The 19813-nt window shown below is 35.0% G+C and overlaps 1 protein-coding gene across 1 annotated transcript; it reads right to left on the bottom strand.

The window, feature by feature from the left end:
• Positions 1-17771: 17771 nt before the first annotated feature.
• On the bottom strand, positions 17772-19813 carry LOC110651983 (chaperone protein dnaJ 20, chloroplastic). The gene is made up of 2 exons (XM_021807465.2): positions 19030-19813; positions 17772-18163 (listed from the first exon to the last, which is right to left on the bottom strand). The coding sequence occupies exons 1-2, from the start codon at positions 19471-19473 to the stop codon at positions 18014-18016; spliced, it is 594 nt and encodes a 197-aa protein (XP_021663157.1). The 5' UTR covers positions 19474-19813; the 3' UTR covers positions 17772-18013.

Below are 19813 nucleotides of genomic sequence, written 5' to 3'. Positions count from 1 at the left end.
ACTACTATTGACTTGATATCTGATAACTTTCATCAACTTTGGCGCTTACCTCACTTTTATTACGCCCTAACGTGTCTCTTGGTAACTTCAGTTCTCATTGCTTTGTTTTAATAATCTCTGTTCCCCAAAAACATGACTTATGTTCCTTACTCTATAGTATCCTATGAAATGCTTTCCTGTAGCACCTATCATATACATCTCGTTCGAAACCTTTACTTGTCCTATGACCTCAATGGTCGATATCTATAAATCTTCTCACTCCCATGATACTTCAAATTTTCAATCTCTTTTGTGTCATTACTAAGGTCCTTAGACCAACTCTTGTCCACCTTATGTAACTAGTTATGTAGAGCTCCATCCAAGTGTTAAGCGTACCCTACACCACTTATCAATATTGGAAAGTGAACTGGGTCTCTTCTCTTATAGGACAAATGTATTTATATTCCCTGACAACCCAGTTAATGCAACTTTATCGTTTCCCTCTCCTTCTCTGGAATGGAAATATCTAGACTTCTTCCTAAAGCTTCTTAGTATGTGGCCTACTTCTGATACATTAGTACTTAGATTAAGGCTCTACTACTCCTTTAATCTATCATCTCATAATAACTTGTTTTAAACATCTCTTAGTGTGTTCCTAGCATACCTATTCCTTCTTATCCTCATCATTATAACTAGCACTACCGAGCTTTCTTCCTATCCTTTGGATCTTATCTACTTTCTGTAACATCCTCCTTGTAGCAACTCCGTACATTCTACTGTTCCGGTGATCAGTGTCGATTCGGATAGCTAGAACATCCGAAAAAATATTTAAACTAAAGTGAGGAACCATAATTAACTCAAATATTAATAAGAAAAATTTAGGAAAAATTTTAGAAATAAAATGCAACCAAGTTAAATTAGCCGATGCCCTAGCGATGGGTAACCTAGTGAGAAGTTACGGTTCTCGCAACTAGGAGCCCTAGACCCGGGAGAAAAATTATAAAATAATTATTGAGACTCCAGAGAAGGGTCATTGAGGTTCTTATGGCATTAAAATGCCAAGGAAATGCTTAGAAAAATTTTTCAATTGATACAGATAATTTTGGCTCGTTAAGCTAAACGGAGGGCATTTTGGTCATTTCATCTTCAGAGATGATTTTTGGCCAACTTGTCCAGTTAAATAAATAATTTATATAACATAAAATATGAATAAATGTTGTTAAAAATTTAATTACAATTAAATAGACAAGAAAAAATGAGAAAATGAGAGAAAATAAAAGAAAATGGACTTATGACATCATAATGATGTCATTAAGATTCTCCCAACCAACTCAATGTGAACACATGGCATAAACTTATTTAAAAGAGACAAAATGGGCTGAAAATGAATAAAAAATTAGACCTCTCTCTCCCTTTCTTCTTCCATGCCGTGACCCTCCTCCATAACCACCATTTTCAAGCTTTTTCAAAGCTTGATTTTACTAACTTCTACCCAACAAAATCCTATACTCCCAACACAAAAAAGTGTTTTTGCATCTTAGTGATTCTTTTGGGAGAAAAAAGAAGAGGAAAACAAGAACCCTAGAAAGTGGGAAAACTTCACTCCATAGAGGTTAGTGACCTAACATTAGTTTTCACCTTAAATTCATGTTAAGGACTATGTATGAGTGCAATTTATAAAGAAAATTTATTGAATACCATTTGTATGCCAACCCATAATTTTTGGCAGCCATGGTTAGGGCAAGATTATGATGAATTTTATGGAGTTAAAATAATAGTTTGGCTGCCCTCAATATGCATGAATTGAATGGAGTGATGAAATACAATGATAATGCATGAATTGTAATGTCTGAGTTAGGGTTTGGGGTGGAAAATGAGACCTTGACCATGTGATGATGAAAGTAAGTTTTAATGGTCAATTAGTAACCATTTGGTTTGGTTTGAACCAAAAATGAAGAGATTTGTGTAGTGGGATTTGAATTTGGTGTGGCTGCCCATAGTGACCTGCAGGACTGGACATGAGTCCAGCAGGTTTGGGCAATAATAACTTGAATTGTAGAGGTTCAATTGGTGCAAAGCCAATTGGACATGAAACTAGACACATAATGGCACAACTTTGGTGGAGAAACCATATCCAGAAAACCAAATTTAGTAGACCAAAAGATTGCTCTAATCTGGGTGACCTGCATTCTGCCTGGGTAAAATGACTAAATAAACAGTATTTGGTCATTTAGCCATAACTCAGTGTAGAAAGGTCCAATTGACCTGAAATTTTACCAAAAACAAACTGAGATATAGACCAACAACTTTCATGAAGAAATCTAACCCCAAATTATGACCAGAACATATTCAAAAAGTGAGTTGCAGTCACTATTCCTAACACTGTAAATTTGGTCAGTCCAAAAATTCTGGAAAAACTTTCAATCCAGCCAGTTGTGATTTTTGGGCCATAACTTGAGCTACAAAACTCCAAATGGAGTGATCCAAAAAAGAAAATGCAACTAGACAAAATAAGGAACAACTTTCATGTTGATTATTTTACCAAATTCCCACTACAAGAATGACTAATGGAATAGTAAACCCAAAATATGAAAACTGAAAATTCTGTCTAATTAACATTAAGCTTAGAAATGGTATTGGCAACCAATACCAACAAGTTTAAAATGCAAAATGTGGTATGTTGATGATATTTAAACCAATATATCTATTATCAATGCAAAAGTCAACATTTTGGTTGACCAATAAAATGAATAGTAACCATAAAATTTCAATTCCAAAGAATTACATAAATTAAAAGTGTTAAATGCCCTAGTAGGCCTAATGTGATTGGTTTGGATAAGTTGGCATGCCAATAGGGTTCTGTTAGCAGTACTGCATATGGCTTCATGCCATTCTGTGTTTCATGGCTTTCTATGCCATTCTATGACATAATAGCCTTTGGCTATATTATTTGAGTTATTATACTCGGGTTTTAACACTAATAATTATTACAGCTTATTAGCTGTTCTGTTACACATCAGGAGACACAATGTGACCGATAGTGTGATGGTCTGAGGTAATTAGTACCCAGTGTCAGTTTACCCATTTATCTAGTCCAGTCGACTAATATGGGTTACTCGGGCAATGATAATAAACCTTACCAAATTTTATTTGAATAACATTGCAAATAATATTAGAAATTAAGTCTACTAAAAAATGTAAACATACATTTTCCATAATTATTTTTATTTTATTTTATTTTATTTTATATTGTCACCACTAAGCAGAATTATTTAGCGCGTCGCTTTTGCCACGCGCAGGTACTGGAGACCTAGCTGGTGAGCCCAGCAGACATCAAACCGGGTGAGCCTTCAGATTTGCATCCGGAGTCCAGAGTCACCTCACATCTGCACTGCATATGGTAGGACATTAGGACTTTGGGGTAGCATTTTGTATTTTATATTTTTTATTAGTTTTGGATTGTAATTATAAACTCTTGAAATTATTTGATGATGTAAATATATGAAATTTCATGTTATTGAAATTTTCTGTATATTATGTTGAAAAATGAAATATTGAGAAATATTTATGAATGTGCTTTCAGTAATGAAGTGAAAAGAAAAAAAATTCTAAAAATAATGTTGTGATTTGAGATTGAGATTTTGAGATTGACTTGAAATATGTATAATGGAGTTTGGATTTGAAAATTATATTGGAAGTGTTTTTAAACAGGTTCAGAAGAACTGTTTTTTCAAATTATAGTCGGCACTCTGCCATATTTTCTATAAAAATTGCGAAAAAATTCAGATTTATCAAAAATTATAAATAAATGAATTAAAACATGAATTGTAATTAAAACATGAATTGGTGCTCTGGCACACTGAGTGGCATATCCTGCTCTGCTACACTGTAGACGGGTAAGGGGTGTCACACTTTCTTTTCCTATTTCTGTTATCGTTGATATCTTTTCAACATGCTGTACTTATTCCTTAATCTTAGTCATATCTCACCCTTACACATTTTCCTTCAAGGATGTCCATCCCATCATCAACTTTAATTTTTTTTTTTTAATTTCTTAGTCTTATCTTGATTACTATTTCCATTACTTTGAGAATTCTAACTTTACGATTGACTCCTACCAGCACATTCTTCACATTACGTAACACTTGTAATTAACCATAGAAAATTCTTTTTGTATCCCCTTTCCCAACTTACCTATCAGAACACTATCATTCCCTACCAGTCTTAGTAGGAAATTGCTCATCCTGGATGGATAGGAGCCCCAGAAATTATAAGTTCCATCTGAACTAACACGGCTGTGGGGAATATGTGCCATGCATTAATTCTGAACAAGATACTTCACGTGTTCATTCTCCTTAATATAATCACATATACTACCCATAGCTTCTAAACTTCAGCCTCAACTTTTCCCATTAGCAACAATTTCATTCGCAGTAACTCATTAGCAAATAGCACTTCCTCTAGCTTATAGTTCAAAAGGGTTGTAAGCCCTAGTAACTAGCTCAATTTAACTCTTGTCACCTCTCTGATTATTCTTTTATACTTAACATTAGGTACACTATTATTGTCATTTTTGCCTCAAAAGATTGGATATGTACTAACGCCCATCACATTTTTAATTAATTGGGTCACTTTGACACGACCTCTCTTCTTAACATAATCTCCTAGAATCGAAACACGAGCCAATTTGAAAAGAAGGAGAAATGTTCTCCCACCATTTACGATATATCATTGTTTGATAAACAAGATTTATCTCATACCCCTTAGTCTCCCTTTTTAGTTTCATTATTTCTTTGTAATTATGACTCTCTTATCATATCATAGCTCTGTAAATCATCAATTCATAGTTCCGACCTTCCCTAGGTAGTAGGGTTGCACTTTACACCTTGCTGATACACACAAGTGTTAGTAGTATGCCCTAGAGCATATCATTCAGTATGTATCTTGTATATATTTTATTAATAAAAGGCATTTCCACTTTTCCGTTTACATAATATATTTATGTGTAATAGAAAAGGTCCATTGATATTTTGTTAGAAATATTATTCTTAAGTTGTTAAGAATATGAGTGACAATATTTCTAGCACAAAGTATCATAAATAGGTTCACAATCGAGGATACTTCATAATAAGGACATGACTTATCCAGAAAGATTGTATTCATGTTTGTTCCCAAGTTATTTATATGAGATATAAATAAGATGGAATGGTGAGTCTCATGCCATATAACAAACTTGATAGGCACTTATAAATGATAAGTAGGCCGAACCAGTGACACTTATGACAAGCACATGGAGTTTACTCTTGTCAATGTTTTGTCATAAATCATATCAGTGCATATAATCTTTAGACCTGAGATAGCACAGCTATCTTGTATATAGGTAGTTTGAGTTTGATATCGCTTTCATACTTGTACTATGTATGGGTATATGGGCATGTGTTGGCTCCTACTAGTTATATATGGAGGTAGGTGTTGATCAAGATGGAATCTGTTCCTCTAAGTAAATAGAGATAAAATCCTATGTTCATTTAATTGTTCTTGATGTTTCAAGTTCTGGCCAGACAGATAGATTTATTCGTAAAAGAGTTTCGATGAGAAAAATCTTTTAATCAAGAACTGGAATTAAAAGAGAACATAATATTCATAGCAAATGGAGTTTGACATAAACCATGACTCCAGCTTGAGTTGGGATTTTGTAACAGAGAGATTCTAGTGCATGGTAACATATGATTATAGGTTCATTTAAGGTAAATCTTATTACTAATTGGGTGGCCATGGCATGCTATGCTAGGTGTTAACCATGGTCTATGAGGTTCATAAAATGATTTAGAGAAATCATTTATGGTAAGAAAGAGTTCTGATGATATTAAGAGTTGATATCATGTCTCATTGCCAATTAGTGATGAGCCTAGTAAGTCACACACATACACAAGTTATCACCTATTTAAATATGATTTAATTAATTAATTAAAGAGTTTAATTGATTAATTAAATAGATTTGGTTTGCAATAAAATTGCAAAGTCCCTAGCATGACTTGAAACCAAATCTAGATTATTGGATGTGTAGTATAAATTAAATTTATATTTAAAGTGTTTAAATATGTATTTAATTGATGAGAAATTAATTAATAGAGATTAATTAATTAATTTATATTTGATATAAATTAATTAGAAGAAGAAAATAATTATTTTGGGTTAAGAACTCAAAATTAAGACACAGGGGCATTTTGGTCATTTTGCAGTGTGACACGTGGCACCATGAGATGGTGACACATGGCATAACACATAAGCTTGCCAAATGTTTTTTTTTAATCATGTAAGATGATTAAAATCAAGATTAAATATAGGTTTGACACTTGGCACAATGTGATTGGGTCACTTAAACCTAGAGCTAATCAAAAGGTGACATGTGGCTAGGGTTTAATGTGTTAACCTAGCTATTTAAGTGTGGTTATGAAAAGAAAACATAACCAGCAGCCTCTCCTCTCATATGTCACGCCACTTTGAGCCTCTCCAGCTATTTCTCTTCATCTCTCATCAATTCAAAGAGATTAGCCATCAATCTCTTGAATTAAGAACACTAGAAATTGTTTCTAGTGTCCTGTTTGCATCTCTAATCTCTTAAAAGGCAGAACTTGAATTTCTAATTAATAGAAAAGGCTTTAGAAGCTGTTCAAGGGCTGCCATAGGTGTTCTTGGTGTGGACAAGCTAGAGGGACAACATCTGGTGTCCTGAAGACGAATCTCAAAGGCGCAGACACGCTGCAGCACATCAAGAGGTTAGTGTAATCGTTCTTGATTTAATCTAGGGTTCTAAAATTAATCTGATTAATTTTAAAATCTTAAATGGCAAATACAGATCCAAAAACATATTAAAAGAGTTTTAATATGTTGTTTATCATTGAAATCAAATAGATAAAAATAAATCTTGCATGGTGCTTGTGACCCTAGGTGAAAATTTTTGAATTCAATGGTATAATCTTGTGTTTTTCACGCTTCCGTTCCTTCAACAAGGTATACTATTCTCACTAAGCTCTAAGCAAAACGTCTGTCGTACTGCAAAAACCATCCAAAATTTCATACCGAAGACCAGATGGTCTCACTCTATAGATGTCACCTTTACTTTGTAACTAATTCGCAACCTCTGGTCTGATGGCAACTCTTGATGTAACTCGAGCTCATGCTAGCGTAACCGAGTTACTGACTCTAGTTAGCACCCAACTGTGACCTTTTGATATTCTAGCTCTAGATCCCTAATCAGGAGTTTACAACTCCTCTGCAAATATAGAACTTTGTTCTGGCATAATTGTACTAAAACAGAGGCCATCCGCAAACACCCTCATTATGGAGCACCATGGGGATGCATGCAGCTCTACACAATAATCTCATGTCGGTACTGTAATCTGCAGCTTACAGAGCAGACATCGAGAATATTGTATAGTTACTACGATACATCTTGATAGACTAGGTCTCCTAATCTCTTATCTCTCTTGAATCTACTATTATCATAAACTTACTCTGATTGGGTCATCCACTGACGACTGCCAACAGTGGTATCCTCACCCTTATCTAGTGCAATTATATTATCAAAGCTCACCTTTATGTACTCGTGCCTAGTACCAGATAAGCACAACACTTAGACCCATACTGAAAGAAATATAATGTTTCTTGGAGAATGTATTTTCATGGCAGACCTTAACATGTCTACTAACTCTATTTCACACTTCTATGTACTTCATAAAACTGACGTGCTAAACCGAAGTACTCTTATATTAATCGAGGAATAATGCATAATCTAGAAATGAAGAATTACAGAAAAAAGATGAAACAGAATCCTATACTCTGCATGTGATAACTCTAAGTGCACACTTTCCCATGAATCTAAAGCCTAAGCTCTGATGCCACTTTTGTCATGACCCAACCTATAGGCTGGACTGGCACTAGGATTTGGGCCAGCCTAAAGCCCCCGAGACCCATAGTAAGCCTAACTATTCCTCAGCTCAACTCTAAGGCCCGTTTGGGCCCAACTCTATAGCCCATTTGGGCCCAATTTCAAGAATTCAACTGGACAGAGTCCGATCATAAAATGGACCATTCAACGGGGAGTTTTTTACTTGCCCGACCTGTAAACACAATATATAATAAATTGAAGAGCTCAGCTCATCCTCTACATAATCAAAATGTCATAACTCAAATAGGAGCTCAGCTCCCTCATCCAATCCCATCATGTATACAGTTAAAAATTTTACAGGTCCAACATAACTTTTATAATACATGCCCAAAATAAAAATAAGTGCTTCTAACATGTGAAGAGTCTAAAATTTAACTCAATTGTACAAAATACATTAAATACTATTAATGGACCTGCGAAGAAGAAGAGTAGGTTAGTCACAATAAATAATCCTCCTGTAGCCTGGAAAAATAGATGAACAGGAGTGAGAGTTCAACTCAGAGAGTAAAATATCAATTTTAATCATAATCTCTATAACTATCTAAAGCTAATACACCCTGTGGAGTGAAATGCAACATCGTCATAATTTTTATATCATAACAGCAAAAAGGCAATTTGGAGCACTCACACACCCAACACTGTCAAGCAATACATATATAGGACCTGATCCCCTATACAGCCCTCTTAATCCAACCTCTATCCAACCTCTGCCAGCGAGTGTCTCTCAAGCCAAACTTTCTCTTAATAAATCAAATGTGGGGTCCCAGTGAGTGTCTCTCAAGCCGTGTTTACCCTGAAGGACTTGGTTCTAGCGAGTGTCTTTCAAGTCGTGTCTACCTGTCCTGTCCATATCCAATATCATACCACACGCACACCACGCACACACACTGCTCCAAATTACCACAAATAACATCCATGGCACTTCAACAATTATGAATGCAATATAAAACGTGCCTAGTATTTAACTACATAGATACATATTTATAAGTAATGCATGGGCATGCTTGAACATATAATAATATCAAAATTACAATTAAAATTAATATTTTACTCACAAACTTAAATTGAGGTCACTGCGGCGGCTGGACAGAGGAGGAAGGCTGTCCCAGCTCACCTGACAATTTCATTGCAATTATTTAATATATTTGACTCAATACAAATTTATAAAAGATCAAAGACACCCTAAGTTGTGCTGAAAATCCAGCAGAGTCTCCCTATACCTATGACCTACCCAATCTACAAAATGATTCAAATAACACTTCTAAACTCAACCCATATCTCACCATCATTATATGGCCTCCCCTGGACCCTCCAAACCAAGCAATAATTACAACATCAGACAACTCAATTATAAGACTTCAAAACTAATATTTTTCAAAAGCTATCCAAATTAACTTTAAAAATTTTATAAACCTGCCCCGCGGTCCTTAACAATATTATAAGGCTATTGAAATAGGAATCGTAATTTTCTTATCATCCACGAATATTTTATAAATTTTATTCTAACCCAGTATAAGGAAAAAATTGAGTAATGTAGAGTTCAAGTTTACTTATGCCAAATCTGACAACTGGAACGTGTCCAGAACATCTGGAAACGGTGGGGTAGCCTATAATCTTGACCCGGTTCTAAAATAGTTCAAACAGCTTATCTTCTTGGCTAGAAATTACAGATCTGGGCGACGATCAAATTTCCACGAAATGAAAGTATATATGTGAAGTCCACAATACCAGGGTTAGAATAAAATATATATATATATATAAAATAATTATTTGAAAAGTAGGGATGTTACATTACTCACGTAATGGTATATGAACATTGTAATGGTCAATTAGTGACCATTTGGCTATATTTGATGAGGAATTGAAGTGATTTATGACAATGGAATTGAGGTTAGGTATGCTGCCCTAGGTGACCTGCAGGGCTGGGTGTGAGTCTAGCAAGTTGGAGCAGCTATAACTTGAAAGGTGTAGGTGCAATTGGTGCAAGTTCTATTAGACATGAAACTAGACCCATAATGGCATAACTTTGGTGAAGAAACCTTGCCCAGAAATCTAACCCAAGTTGACCTAAAAACTACCCTAATTCGGGTGACCAACATGCTATCCCTGAAAAATGACCAAATGAACAGTGTTTGTTCAAATGGTCATAACTCAGTGTAGAAAAGTCCAATTGACCTGAAGTTTATATCAATGAAAATCTTAGACAATTTAGAACAACTTTTATGAAGAACACCAAACAAATTCTGACCATAACCCATATGAATTGCTAACTAAAGTCAGGGTATCAAAACTGCCAGAACCATTTCTGTTTAGAAATTCTGGGTAGATGCTAATCCGGCCAGTCCTAAAGAAATTAGCATAACTTGAGGTAGAAAACTCCAAATGGAGTGATTCAAAAAGAGAATTAAAGAAGACACATAAAGGAACAACTTTAATTAAGAACACTTGGCAAAATTCTCATTGTAGAATTGCCTAATGGAACAGTGAACTCTAGCACCCAAAATTGAAAATTTTAGTTTATTTCCTATTGGTTTTAAGTATTGATTGGCAATCAATGCCAACACTTTTGTGAACCAAAATGTGGTTAATTCATGTGGTTAGAACTCATGTAACTATTAAGTATGAGAAAGTCAATATTTTGACTCGAATAGTAAAATGAATAATAACCTTTCATGTTAAACACAAATGTTCAATTAAGAGCTTTGTAATATGCCTTAGTAGACCTAGTAAGATTGGTTTGGATAGATTGGCATGCCAATAGGGTTCTAATAGCAGTACTACATATGGCATCATGCAATTCTGTGATTTATGGCTTATGTGGCCATTTCGTGATTTTATGGCTTTTAGCTATTCTGACACTATTGTGACACTTGGCCTCATGCCTAATATTTGTTACAACTTATTAGTTATTCTGTTGCACGCCGGGAGACACAATGTGACCGATGTTGTGATGGCCCGAGGTACTTGGTGCCCAGTGCCAGCTTACTCATTTATCCAGTCTAGTCGACTAGTATAGATTACTTGGGCAATTAAAATAAAATATTATCAAATTTTAATCAAATGATTATCATAAAAAGTATTAGGTTACTGTAAATAATTACCAGAAACTCAGTCTGCATAAAATGTCAGCATACACTCTGCATGTTTATTTCATTTTAGTTATTTTTATTTTATTATTGGCACCACTAAGCAGTATTGCTTTGCTCATTGCTTTTACCATGCGTAGGTACAGGAGACACGGAGCGTGAGCCCAGTAGACCCCAGACTGGGTGAGAGTCAGATCTGCCAGTGTTCTGTGTCACCTCCCATTTGCAGTGTATTTTGGTAGGGCACTAGGATTGTAGATTGTATTTTGTATTTAGGTCTTTATGTTATCTTGTGAATTATAACCACTTGTATCATTTTATATTGTAAATTAATGAAATTAAGTATTGCCTTCATAAACTTGAGTTCAAATTGAATTATATATGATATGGATTGAATGAATGAAAATTGTTGAGAAAAGTTGAGATGATAGTGATTATTTGGAGTTGAGAATGATTGGAAAAATATTTGGAAGTGTTTTTCATAGGTTTCGAAGAACTGTTTTCTCCATTTTTAGTCGGTACTCTGTCGGATTTTCTGAAAAATCTTCGGAACCTCAAATTTATTTAAAATTTCAATAAATGATGTAGATAATAGTAATTTCATAAGTTTCACTTAATGAACCATAAATAAATAAATTTTAAAATGATAAATATCAATGAGTTAAGATCTGGTGTTCTGGCACACTGTGTGACATATCTTACTCGGCTACACTGTAGACGGGTAAGGGGTGTCACATGCATACCTCCTGTCCAGCCCCTTTAGGAACCTCTTTACCTTCATACTTTCTGTAGCCACTGCTGTAGGGGCATATCTGCTCAGTTTCAGAAATTCTGTAGCATATTCATCTACAGATCTACTATTCTGCCTTAAGGCCTCAAAGGCCCACTGCTTTTGATCTCTGAAACTTTCTGGCACAAACCTGTTGATAAACAGTTTCACAAACTGAGTCCAAGATAAACCTTTAATTCGAGGTAATATGTATTCATTCATCCATTGCCTAGGCATAGGCCCCATGACATGCTGCACACACTCTATAAGCCTCCTATCAGTCAACTGCAACTCCATCCTTGCCTGTTTGTAGGAATCTAAAAGCCAATAGACATCATCTGACACATCATAAGTACCAGGCACCAACTGCTTGAAATTAATTATTTGTTTGTAAGGTTCCCCTCTTGGTGCGGTGGACTACTGCTGTTGGAGAGGTGGACCATATACTGTGCCATCATATTGATGGTTCTCTGCAATCTGGCTAAGGTAGCTGCTATTGGGTCCATGGGACCCTAGGCCATAAAAGATTGTTCCTGAACTGGTAGCGGTTGCTCTTCTACTTGAGCAGCTCTAGGCCTCCTACCCCTTCTCCTTGGGGCAAGCGCCTCATCCTGTCCTGACACCTTATCAGGCACATCCGGTTCTAGTGCAGTGGCAGCTCTTCTGCTTCTACGTATTTTTCTTAAAATTCAATAGCATTAGCCCACAAAAATTCAAAACGGCATATTACACAGCTTTATAAACTCATATCTACACACAATTATATAAAACAGAAACTAGAAGCAAAAATGACAATGCAGGACGAATATGGACCTTATTCTCCGCATGTGACTCCTATTAAACTATTTTCAATGCTTTAGACATATATTCCCTATGAATCTGGAGCCTAAGCTTTGATACCACATTTGTCATTACCCAACTTATGGGCCGGACCGGCACTAGGACCTGGGCCAGCTTAAAGCCCCCGAGGCCCGTAGTAAGCCTAACTATTCCTCAACCCAACTCTAAGGCCCATTTGGGCCTAATTTCAAGAATTCAACCGGACAGAGTTCGGCCATAAAATGGACCATTCAATGGAGAGTTTTTGACTCGCCCGACCTGTAAACACAATATATAATAAATTGGAGAGCTTAGCTTACCCTCCATATAATCAAAATGTCATAACTCAAATGGGAGCTCAACTCCCTCATCTAATCCCATCATGCATATAGTTAATAATTTTACAGGTCCAACATAACTTTTATAATACAGGTCCAAAACAAAAATAAGTACTTTTAACACATGCGGAGTCTAAAATTTAACTCAATTGTACAAAGTTCATTAAATACTATCAATGGACCTGCAGAGAAGAAGAGCATGTTAGCTATAATAAATAATCTCCCTGTAGCCTGGAAAAATAGATGAACAGGAGTGAGCATTTAACTCAGAGAGTAAAATACCAATTTTAATCATAATCTCTATAACTATCTAAAGCTAATGCACCCTGTGGAGTGAAATGCAACATCGTCATAATTTTCATATCATAACAACAAAAAGGCAATTTGGAGTACTCACACACCCAAGACTGTCAAGTAATACATATATGGGAGTTGATCCCCTATACAGCCCCTCTTAATCCAACCTCGGCCAGCGAGTGTTTCTCAAGCCGAACTTTCACTTAATAAACCAAATACGGGGTCTCAGCGAGTGTCTCTCAAGCCGTGTCTACCCCGAAGGACCGGGTCCCAGCGAGTGTCTCTCAAGCCATGTCTACCCGTCCTGTCCATATCCAATACCATACCACACGCACGCCGCGCACACACACTGCTCCAAATTACCACAAACAACATCCATGGTACTTCAACAATTATAAATGCAATATAAAATGTGCCTAGTATTTAACTACATAGATACATATTTATAAGTGATGCATGGACATGCTTGAACATATAATAATATCGAAATTACAATTAAAATTAATATTTTACTTACTGACTTAAATTGACGTCACTGTGGTGTCTGAGCGGAGGAGGAAGGCTGTCCCGGCTCACCTGATAATTTTATTACAATTATTTAATGCATTTGACTCAATACAAACTAAAAAAAGACTAAAAATGTCTTAAGTCGTGCCGAAAATTTGGTAGAGTCTCCCCTATATCTAGGACCTACCCAACCTATAAAATGACTCAAAATGCACTTCTATATCCACAAATCAATCACATCACATAGCTCTTCCTAGGCCTATCAAAACAGTCAATAATTACAATGTGAAAAATTATAATTTAGTCCTTATAATTAACCCTTTTTGCAAAAACTACCCAAATGAACTTCAAAAATTCTAAAACTTTGCCTCGCGGTTCTTAGCATTATTACTAAGCTAATGCAAAAGAAATTATAATTTTCTAAGCTACCACGAATATTTTATAGATTTTTAATTGAATTCAAGCACTAGATAATTAAGAAAAAGTAAGGTTCGGGTTTACCTATGCCGATTCCAACCCTGGGAATGCACTCGGGACATTTGACAACGATGGTGTAGCCAAAATCTCTACCCAATTCTAAGACTTTTTCAGTAGCCTGTCTGCCCAGCCCGAAATTTACAGACCTGGGCAACAGTTGAATTTTCGCGAATTGAAAGTACCTACACGAAGCCCACAATACGGGGGTTAGTATGTAATTTTTATGAAAATTTCTAAGTTCATTTAGTGCTCGGAAAAACACTACGAAGTTTCATGGGACCCACTGAAAAACAGTGTCGAAAAATTTTAAAATTAGTATTACCGTGAAGCTCTCGACGAGTGGAGCACTTCGATGCTCTCAGTTTTCTCGTGGGGTTCACAATTTGCGAGAAATTTAGCTCAAAAATTGAAATAGGTTAAAACTTTCTGGACAAAAATTGGACAAATCGCTCAATGGATTTTGGTGTTCTTGGTGTCTATGGAAAGCTTTCGAGGTGTAGATGGGTTTTGACACAAGACTCGATCCGATCGGTGGCCGGATTGGCTGAATTTTGTCTGGGAATGTGAAACGGCGTGCGCACGCGGGATGGGCTTTGCGAGACGTTTCCGGCGACCTGGAGGCTTGCCTGTTGCAGGGGAGAGGCGAGAGAGGTACGCCGGAGTGTGGGGGAGGGCTGGGTGGTGGCTGACCGGCGAGGGGCGGAGGGAGGAGAGAGAAAATGAGAGAGAGGGAGGATAGGGTCGGGCGATGCGGGAGGAGAAAAGAAAAAGGGAAAGCCGGTCCGATTCGAACGGTTCGACCCGATCCAGTTCAATTCGGCCAGTTCGATTCAAGATACCCGAAATTGAATTTTTACTCTACCTTGGGATCGAAAACGAGGTCCAAAAATTCTAAAAAATTTCTAGAAAACTCAAAAAAATGCATTGAGTCCAAATATATTTTTAGTTTTGTCACGTGGTCTTTAAATTAATTTTTAAAAATCATCAAAATTTTATATTTTCAGAAAATCGAACATGATTTCTAAAATCCGAAAAATTTCAAATAATTTTTCAAAATTTAAATAAAACCAAATATAAATAATTACCCATAAAATAATAAATTTAAAAACTATGGGTGTTGCAAAAGTTATTTGTCAATTACTTGTAAGTTCTTTAAACTTCTCACAACCTCCATTAACTGTTCCTAATAACTATCCACACATGATAACTTCTCCTAATATTTATCTATTTTCTATAAAATTATCTTCAAGCTTGTAACTAATTAAATCAATAGGATAAAATTAATTAAATTAATTTTAAAAAATCAATTAAATTAATTTTAAAAAATCAATTTAATTAATCTTAAGCCTAAATACAAAAAAAGTATTATTTTTTTGGTATAAACACTCATATATTAAATTTTACATAGAGTACAGAGAAAATTTGCAATGAAGACATTAATAAATTTCAGTGAGAGCATTAAAAAAGAAAAATATGTATCTATAAAAAATCTTAAAATTTTAGGTATAACCAACAAAGTCTTCACATACAGTAAGATTTTGAATTCGAGTCTTGATCAAAGTATATGGTCAAAAAAAATGTTGAGATTAACTGGCTCCAAATCAAAGTACCATAGTGACTTGATTGGTAACTCAATGTTGTCTCCAAAAGCCACCACCATGAACATTCCACAGCTATAGAAGTAAAATTATAGGGTTTGTCCTCATCTTCTAAAAATTATTGAAGACGAAAGTGGCTTTAAAGCAAAATTTATTCAAGTCACCATCCTATCACACATCTGCAAGATAGAGATCATCAACATGCCACTATAGTAATAGCGACACTTTCAATGCTGTAATGCAATAATTTATGGCAACCATGTTTGTTGCTACAAATTCAGGCCAAAGGTGATCCACAGGTACATCTTTAAATTAATTAAATATATAAAAAAAAAAAAGTAAATTTGATGTAACATGTCACATGTATTCATTATGTTGTCTTATCATGGTAAAAAAGAAAAAAGAAATAAATAATATTATATTTTCATCCACTATTTTGTATTTTAGCTATTGATGTCTTGCATATATGATATTCTCATCATATTTTTATAGATGAAGTTTGAAAATTTTGAAGTCCATTAAAATTTTATATTTATCACTATAAATAATATAAAAGTTAAAATTAATTTTAAATATTTAAATCAAAATTTATGTATAATTTAATTAATATAATTAAAATAATAAATAAATAAATTTTATTATAAATATTTAATTTAAAAACTGCTAGACTAATTTTTATATAAAATCAGGTTAGGCCTCTAAATATTCTCATGTCTATTATAATTAAAATAAAAAAAAAAAATCTAAAATGAAGCCCACCAACAATGCTCTTCTATATATAGCATCAATTCAATTCATCCAAAAAGAGAAAGAATTATGCTGAATTAATTGGCATGTATTTATTTATTTATTTTTGGTCCCCAATTTGCGCAGAAAATAACTTGTACTGCAAGATGAGGGTAGAGGTTGAATCCAACAAGAGCAGAGGATCATATCCACCAAGCAAGAATTCCAGTTTTCCTGAGCCAGATCACTAGCTGATAGCTGATAGCTGTGGTGGTGGGGCTCTTGTTATCAAATATGCCAAATACTTAATAAGCCAAACATTCACTTGCAAGCGAGAATTGACTTAGAAATTAACAAAATCCACTCTTTTTTTTTTTCCACCATTTCTTCATCACATTGTTGCGCTATGTGCATTAAACATTAAGATATATATATTTTTTTCAATTTGACATTATTATTAAAATTGATATAAAAATATTTATTTTTTAAAATGTATTATTATAAGATATTAAAAATTAAATTTAATATAATAAAAATTCTAAACCTCAATATCAGATAGAAGAAATTTTAATTGTTTTTTTTTTTTTCTTTGAGGGTATTCAATGCATCAAAAACACACGCTTGCATGCTAGCTATTTATCAATTGAATGAGGAGGCTGTCTTTTCTTCAGAGATGGAAGCAGTTGGTTATTTATGGATCATGGCTTATCGTCTAGAATTAGAAGATAGCTATTCTGGGAAACTCATGCAACTCAAATCTAACACGCAACCACAATAGAATACATAAAGTAAACAACACGGGAGATACGTCACCCAACCCCTCTGATTTTGTGGAAAATCATTAGCAATTATAACACTTTTCCCTCTTATTTGCGTGATTCGACTAAATTTAGTGGTTGAAATAATATTTCTAATCTGATAGATTCTAGTTCAAACTCCTGCTCCTCTATTCTCCTATTTAACTTAAAAAATAAAAAACTCTTGCCGTATTAACTTTAATTCAAATTTTTTTTTAATAATTCAATTAATAAATCAAACCTAACTAAATTAGTCTAATTCAATTAAGTTTTCTCACTAATTTGATTTGATCAGTTAAAATTTTAGTTTATTTGTTTTTTTTTTTTTTTCAAATCATGTACCGAATCGACGGATTGCTCACCTCAGAGGTGAGCAACGGAGAAAAATTTAATTCCCAAAAGGTCAGCATTATCATACCATTCACAATTATATACAGCATAAAAAGCCGGCAAATACGTATCATTGACATGGCCAGAAAAACAACTATACAAGATTTCTGATTTCCGATTTTCCATATCTGTGTGGTTAGCATAAGCAGGTATACTTAGCTGTTTCATTAAAATGCTTAACCAGAAAGCATCTTCATCACTCCCTCTCTCTCTCTCTCAGAGTACCAACCACGTAGAAAATTGAAAGACGTGTATATACAGAACAAAACAAGAACCCATTTAAACTTCCTGTGACATTCGTTCCCGTTGCCTGCGCATGCGAGCTGCCCATGACATGTTCCCTTCTGCATCCTTGTTCATGCTTCTTCTCTTCAATTCGGATAGCTGATCTTCCCAGCGATTCTTCCACTTGCCTCTCACTCCCAGTTCCTGATATCAAAGAGAAGCTGAATGAATAAACAGTGATGAAATAAAAAAACTGAGTGAAGCCAAATCTAAAGAATCTTTAGGTTCTTCCAATAGATCAAAGACCAAAGAGTAAAACCAAAAATTAGTAGTGAACTACAACTTCTTTATGTACCACAATAATAGAGATTTGACCCCATAAATTAGAAAATTGCTTTGTTCAATGAATAGATATGAACAGAACAAGGAACAAAAAATCCAAACTTGGCAACAAGCAAAGTTCTATGGATGTGGAGAAAAGGTCTACAAAGAAATGAACTTTCAAGAAATCAGAATCTGAATTCTCAGCTTCCACTAATTGATAAACACAAAATATAAGTCTCCACTAGCTTAGCCTGGCACAAACTAAAAATTCGGTCCATAGAACACATAAACATTCAAAGTCTCCGTCTTCGTTTCATGGAAATTTTTATCGCCAAACGTCATAACTTTGGTTTATCAAGATTCTAGATCAACCCAAATCCACCATTAAATAAACAAGAAAAATTTTCAATTTATCCATCCCAAAGTCAATAATTCGTTTTTAAATACAATTAAACACAGGTTGAAACAGAGGAAAAACTGTAGTGCATGAAAAATTATTCTTCAAGACCTGCATCAAAGTCCACCGAATTGGGAAAACAAAGAGGAACAAAATACCTAGTGCCGCATTAAACCTGCATCAGCAAATCATTAGGGAAAACCTCTTTTTCTTCTTCTTCTTCTTCTTCGTTTTTTTTTTTCTCGAATTCCCACAAAAAATTAAAGCAAATTTACACTAAACTAAACAAACCCACCTCAAATTAAAGCACAAAATTCATTTAAAAGAAGAAAAAGCACAAGAAAAATACCTCATCGTTCTGGTATCGTCTCCTAGCAGAGAAGGCGAGGTGAAGACCCCGAGCCATGTCCCGATCATAAAGAGCTCTCCTTCTAGGATCCGAGAGAGTCTCATAAGCCTCCTGAACCTGAATAAACCTCTGGGTGTACTCCTCAACCTGATCCGGCGGCGACACGTCAGGGTGGTACTTCCTGGCGAGCTGCTTATAAGCCTGCTTTATCTCAATCAAGGTACCGGACTCAGTAATTCCCAGCAGCTCATAGAAGCTCATGTCGGCGGCGATTCTTTCCTGCACAGCAGCCTTCGTTTTGAACGACGCGCGTGGGAAACGTGTAACTGGCTTAAAGCGGAGAATTGGGTCCGACTTGGACGTTACGGTGGGAGAGGCAACAGTGGAGGAGAAGCAGAAGCGAGAGGCATCGCTTCCAGGGATGATTAAGCCATAGCTACGCATCTCTCTCTGTTTCTTTTAAGTGGGTTTGTGTAAAAGCTTTCTGTGGCTTCGCACACAGCTCTGTTGGATTAGAAGATAATATGAAGGGAGGAGAAAGGGAAAGCTCGAGCTGTGGTGAGGACTACAACATCTAAGATGTGGATATTTATATAGTCCTATTGTTATTTGCCACTTGTCAATCTAACAATGTTTTCATTTAATTATTTTCAGAAAATTATTTATTAATTGGGAAAAAAAATTCTGTAAATTGACAATTCTTTTTTTTAAAGAATTGATATTTTGTATAATTTATTTATTTAAAATAAGACACTTTTATTGTTAAATAATTTAATTTTTTAAT

This window comes from Hevea brasiliensis, chromosome 4 (assembly GCF_030052815.1).
Source record: "Hevea brasiliensis isolate MT/VB/25A 57/8 chromosome 4, ASM3005281v1, whole genome shotgun sequence".
Lineage (NCBI taxonomy): Eukaryota > Viridiplantae > Streptophyta > Magnoliopsida > Malpighiales > Euphorbiaceae > Hevea > Hevea brasiliensis.
The sequence above is the reverse complement of the archived record's forward strand: the minus strand, read 5'-3'. Positions and strand labels throughout refer to the sequence as shown.